General features: G+C 32.2%; 1 protein-coding gene across 12 annotated transcripts in view; it reads left to right on the top strand.

Moving 5' to 3' along the window:
- The first annotated feature begins 394 nt into the window (after nucleotides 1-394).
- Nucleotides 395-6,336, top strand: part of LOC113397229 (MAP kinase-activating death domain protein) — a 29,409-nt gene continuing 23,467 nt past the window's right edge. For 11 of the 12 annotated variants that reach the window (XM_026635485.2, XM_064217599.1, XM_026635483.2 and 8 more), the window contains exons 1-6: nucleotides 395-549; nucleotides 4,399-4,610; nucleotides 4,849-5,029; nucleotides 5,199-5,340; nucleotides 5,514-5,652; nucleotides 5,918-6,075. In XM_026635485.2, coding sequence (XP_026491270.2) covers nucleotides 4,509-4,610; nucleotides 4,849-5,029; nucleotides 5,199-5,340; nucleotides 5,514-5,652; nucleotides 5,918-6,075 — 722 coding nt within the window. In that variant the 5' untranslated portion in view covers nucleotides 395-549; nucleotides 4,399-4,508. The remainder of the gene's footprint in view (nucleotides 550-4,398; nucleotides 4,611-4,848; nucleotides 5,030-5,198; nucleotides 5,341-5,513; nucleotides 5,653-5,917; nucleotides 6,076-6,336) is intronic. The other variant, XM_064217597.1, reaches the window with a different exon arrangement.

The raw sequence follows: 6,336 nt of genomic DNA, 5'->3' as shown, positions 1-6,336 counted from the left end.
CTATCTATCATTCCATATTAAATTTTATTCGACATATAAAATTGAAATTCATATTTGGATACCTCGAAAATTGTAAGTTCATAAATCACAAAATAGACAAGTCTTATTTTAGTAAAATATTATGATTAGATTCCTTTCATATATATTTTTTTCTTTTTATAATAACAATAAACGCTTAGCAGTTTTTTAAAATTCTTATTACATTGATCCCAGATTTTATTAATTATGTGAAAGTAAAATCCCATGCAAAGCAATCAATAAAAAAATATACTCTAATTGTGTGCGGAGTGAGCGAGGCGGCCTTAGCTTGAAGGTCTCGTAGGTCGGGCGCTGATAGTACGATCGCGGAGGGCGCAACGCGGCGCGCGGCGGCTTTATCGAGCGTGGGCGGCCGCGCATGTCACCACTCGCCTCCGTGTCGCGCTCGCACGACATGCACTACGCGGCATCTCACACTCAAGTATAATTCGCACGAAATTCGACATTAGCGTGCGACGGGCAAATAATGTACAAAATAGTGCGAGCCACAACCCTCGATGTAAAGTAAAGGTAAGTTTCACAATATCCATAAGCTATAAGGGATCAGTATAGGTTCTGTAGCTTTTGAACGGTGATTACCATGGCCTGTTAGAAGTGATATTAGTGCGTCACTCACGTACCTGGTTGTCGACTGTATGACGTAATTTTAAGATACTTATTGTATATTATTTCAAATGCATTACATATTTTTTTTATTTTTACACCTAGTCATTAAATTTTTTTTTCAAATATTTCATTATAATTTAATATATCAATTTTTCATTAAAGTTTTTCTTTTATATTTTCTAAATAATCGTAAATATAAAAAAAACAAACGCAAATATTAAATTTCCTTTATAATTAAATACACCATTTCACCGGTACAGGCCCATCTTGCCGTTTTAATCGATTGTGGCAAGGAGCCAAATGAGACGTTCGATAATTATCGAAAAATTGGATTGATGAAATTAACCCCTTATTTAATCTAAGCATGACGGGTCTTCCCACTTACCTATCTAGCTTTATCAGCGTGTGATATTGGCATTGAATATCGTAACAGTGGTGGAGCAATTAGTAAAGTAGAACAAAATTAACATATCGTTATTGTAACGGCGTTGTGCACTTATGAGCCATTTATTTCTTCTTTTTTTAAGTTTTAAGTTTGCATTATTTTGACTTATTTTGATTATATATTTTTTTAAATATGAAATAATATTGATGAATTGTTTACTAAATTCGCATTAATAATATCGTTGACACAGACATTTAAACTTAAAACAAGTCTATTATATTGTTAAGTTACAGGAGTTATCACGTAACTGAAGCAGTATAAGATAATTACTATTGTAATACATATATTCATTACACATACTTCATTATTTTTGTTACGATGTGCCTACATATATAGCTGTTACAAATTAACTTTTTCATAATATGATGATTCGTTGACCCCTTTCGTCATTTAAATTTTATCAAAACTAAAATATTGTTTAGTAATTTTAATAAAAAGGAATAAAATGTTCCTATAAATATTTATTTCTATTCGAATATACGTTTGTTTAATATTCAAACATTACAAATAGATTAATATATTTAAGAGTGATGTATTAGTGATGCTTAACGGGGTGATATATATCCGAACTTTCATTCGAACATTGAAGAATAATTATTAAGAAGCAACAGAAAATATTTAAATGTATTCCTTGATGATTTTAGTACCTAGCTAAAGCTTCTCTAGAGCGAATAGAAAAGGAACCTAGAAATCTGTAAAAAAAAAACCGTATAAATTGTATAATTATCACTATTGAGTTCTTGAATTTTGTTTAGTTACCATTTCCACTATATACTGATTATTATTATATAATATTATTATTATCATATAATATTATATAACATAGCCTACTGGCGTACTATCAATTATTATATACCTAAACTCTATTTGATAGAATTTGGGATGAGATTTAGGCATGAACAATTTTACTACTATTTACTAATATGATATATTCCTAACGAACGAATAATATAGTAACGATAAAATTGACACCGAAATTTACACCTGATAATTATGCGGGTCATGTCAAATACGCGATAATTTTAATGTTCTTTCCAAACGTATTTGAACATGCAGCTGAGATTGTGGTTGCACATGCGGTGGTTAAAATACGTGAATGTTAACCGAAGCTTGCGGGTTCAAGCCCGGGCAAATATATTTTAGTAGCTTAATTAGTTTTTCGTATATTTCATGCTTGGTGAAGGAAAATATAAGACAACATACGTGTGTTTCCACACACATACACAATTAATTGTGTTAGGCCATGACGGTCATAACAAAAACGGTTTTACTTATCGGTCCTCCTTTCTATCGTTCACATGTAAAATAATTATGTATAAGAAATACGATTAATAAGATATAATTTTACAGGAACAAAATTTTAAAGAAATTATAAAGAAACACTAAAATCTGAAAACCCATCTAGATACACTATAGTGTATGCCTTATATTAAAATTAGAAGTAATATATAACTATTTCAACAAGCTATTATAATTATACAAGTTCTCTAGTCTACACTATTGACCGTTAAGTAGTTGAGAGCCTAGAGCCAATTCCGTACGATAGTAGGAAGTGGTTCTAATGAGCTTGCAAGATTTGTCCTAATCAAACTAACAAACATTGCTAGTTAAATAAAACTTCTAATAACTGAATACCGACATCTGTTTCGAGTATCCTTGTATAATATTGTTATTGTTTAAAAGACATTTAGGAAATTATCTATCAATATTTGAAGTCCCAGCAAAACTCATAAACTCATCTATAATAAGGAATATTGCGACAATATACGAAGCAATTCATTACCCTATCTACCCACATGATGACGTTATTAGACAACGTAAACCTGACGTCATCGACGATAATAATCAAGAACGGTATTCAGCTTTATTTTAGCCTACTTATTTATTTAACTAAAGGAGCTTAGCATTAAATTGAATATGAAATTCAGATTACAAAAGTACGTTTGTATTTTGTATATAAAAATATATAAAGGAAAATCATGCTAAATATACTTATATAAAACACAGTTTCACGCGATCATGATTTATATACTTGCTATTTTTAATTGTGATTTGAATAAACTTATGTAATTTCTCTATGTAAATAATTATTTCATAAATACTTTAATATTTCAAAGAACCAAAAGTTATGTAATAAATAATTATGTAAATATATTTTTCTTTTCCTTAAAAATAATTTGTTTCTTTCTATGTAGTTCCTTTAATTCTTAGGTGGTTGATTGAAAAATTCGTGTACCTATTGTGAAGGATATTATTACGTCATTCATAATTAAAATACCAAATCTTCTATAAACTACATAGTTTACGCAGAAATCGACTACTCAATGCTATTCTATTACAACTTTCGGTAATAATTGAAGTAGTTAAATTAAACATATATTTTTATAAAATAGGATGCTTAGATAAAAATCTTAATTATGTCTAATACTAATTTAATGGAGATGGCGCCATCTTGGAGCATTTATACGAAAATACAAAAAAAGGGACGAAATGTTAACCCTCACTTTTGAAGTCGATTAAAACACCCATGTTCATTTATCCATCTAATATAGCAAGATGACATTTATCTCATTTTTATAGCCTTACTCCCGGGTTCTCGCTATGTGTCCATTAAAGTTATATAGTTTATTGTCCATAAACGCCCTAAAGCTTTGTGGGGAGTACGCCTGTGGCATGAGCAGTCTGCGATTAAATTAGGTCAGTGAGGTAAATGGGTCAAGGGCACCTGATCGTGATATAATATATAGCTAGGTAAATTAATGTAATGCAAATTATAAGGCGATTATATTTAACGTCCTTTGTTATACTCAGTTTTTTCTGTGTAAAGATGGGTATTAAATTTAGGCTTTCTTATATCCAAAAACATCAATTGAAAATTATTATTACTGACTTTTCTCTAAACAATTTTTTGGACTGGATTTTAATTATATGCAAATTATAGCTATATTTAAACGACAATAGCGCAATGGTTTACATTTAGCGATGTAAAATATAGCAGGTACGATTCTGATTCCTAGGGCTATTGGCGTTCCCATTCCTAGTACAGGTTTTAAGCGTAACTGTATGGGTAAATAGTAATATTAGTAATTTATTAAAAAAGACCTTGCTATAATTGTTTAAATATATATGTTATTGGGCAATTTCACCCCTTCAAAGTACACACTAATATGCGTTCTCATAACGTCGTAACCTAATTTGTACAAGCTTGACAATGCAACGAATTTGCCTGAATTACATTACAATTTAAAATTGCTTACTAGAAAATCTTTAAATAAAAAGCTAATTAATGTATCTGATGTTTTTTTTAGGAATATATCAAGTGATAACTATGACAAGCAATATTTTAATACAATATAATGGGTTTAAACAAACTCATGTTTAGAGTTTCAAGAAAATTAGGATTGTGCATATCAAAAATATGGATATTCAAAAGCAACATCTGTGTCCACGGTTGGTGGATTATTTAACCATCGTTGGGGCCAAGCCGTATACGTCAGGCAAAGGATTGGCACCAGTCCAGGTGATTATAACAATTCAAATAATAATAATTTTAAGCGAATCTACAGTCATGATATACCTATTGCTATTAAGTGTTAAGGCTGAATGCATTGCTAATTGTTGTTTATCAAAGATGGCTAAACAACAGTCTAAACGATTTTGAATTTTTTGAACTCTTTGAATTAAGATTTCAAATGAGTGTTTGAATGAAAAATATTGTTCGTAAGTAAATGTTAAAATTTAAAACTGTATCATTCTAGGCACCTGAACTTCTTCGCCGCTATCCTTTAACAAACCACGATGACTTCCCGCTACCCTTGGACATGGTGTACTTTTGTCAACCCGAAGGCTGTATGTCAGTGGGACCACGGCGACAACTCGCTCACATTACAACACGAGACACCACGTCGTTTGTCTTTACGCTTACTGATAAAGATTCTGGTTCGTTTATTTTCTTAGTTTACTGAAGTATTTAAGTATCTACCTATTACTTACAGTTTCCTTGATATCTTGACATCCTAATTTTCTTTTTATGGATCAGATACTCTAAGTAGAACGATATCTCATTGGTGAAACGAGTTGGATATTTTAAGTCATTTCATAACAACAGGTAAAACTCGGTACGGAATTTGCATCAACTTCTACCGCGCTGTGGAGCGCGCGCCGGCGCCGGGCCCTCGCGAGCGCAGCGTGCTTCGACGAGAGTCGTGGCGAAAGTCTATGGAAAAAAGCTCAGATTCAGCATTCTCTAGGTGGATTTTGATTACTATCACTATATTCTTTTGATTACCAAGGTACATTTCAAAATATTGTCGTACTAATTCTTGCAGAATGTAAAGTACGAAAGTGTGTAATAAGACAATTCAATATTATTAAAAATTAAGGGAGATCAAAGAGTATGAGTAACGCGTAGCGCTCGTTTCAGTGACTATAGGAGCAGCAACGTAGCGCCGAGTGACTCCGAGCGGGACTGCAGCGCCGCGCCACGATTGGCGCCCGTGCAGCCAGACTCGGAGAGCGGCGGCTCGCACTCGCCCAGTCCGCGAGCAGCCAGGAAGAGACAGGTTACCTGATATGTGTATTCGACTAAATGTTACCGTATGCCTTGAAAATAATTGTTTTTGAATTTTAGTTATTATGTTTGTTTAGACAGCCGCGAATTAAAAAAAGTTAGCCGTATTTATTTTGGCTTCGATAAAGATACTATTACTCTATGAATAATGAAACATAAGTTGGTCGACTTGTAGAAAATAAATTCTGATTGAATTCTAATTTTATATTGCACATGTCACAGTATTGTTTTGTCACAGTATATTTATTTTGTTGCAGAGGGTGCGGAACCATTCTTTAACGTCCATATGCCTTTTATCCCACCATCCTTTCTTTTCAACATTCCGAGAGTGCCTCTTTATCCTTAAAAAATTAATCGATGCCTGTAACGAGTCTTCCAGTCCAAGGCGCGTTGGTGCGTCTAGACAAATATTTAGGTATGTGAGTTTTGTAATTTTAAGTTATTCATGTAATAACTGCTCATTTATATTAACATAAAACAAACTACTTTACACGTGATTAGATTTATGTAAAATGTATTATTTGTGTTATCGCTTCCGACAAACGCCCACGATGTATTATAGCCCTTATATGGGTAACACTTTAGGTGACTTCTGATTGAAATAAGTTTAGTCGGTCATATTAATATATTATAACTTGTATTATTTAATGCTTTACAAATCGAAAGCTGGGCATGA

Source organism: Vanessa tameamea, chromosome 3 (genome assembly GCF_037043105.1).
Source record: "Vanessa tameamea isolate UH-Manoa-2023 chromosome 3, ilVanTame1 primary haplotype, whole genome shotgun sequence".
Lineage (NCBI taxonomy): Eukaryota > Metazoa > Arthropoda > Insecta > Lepidoptera > Nymphalidae > Vanessa > Vanessa tameamea.
The sequence above is the reverse complement of the archived record's forward strand: the minus strand, read 5'-3'. Positions and strand labels throughout refer to the sequence as shown.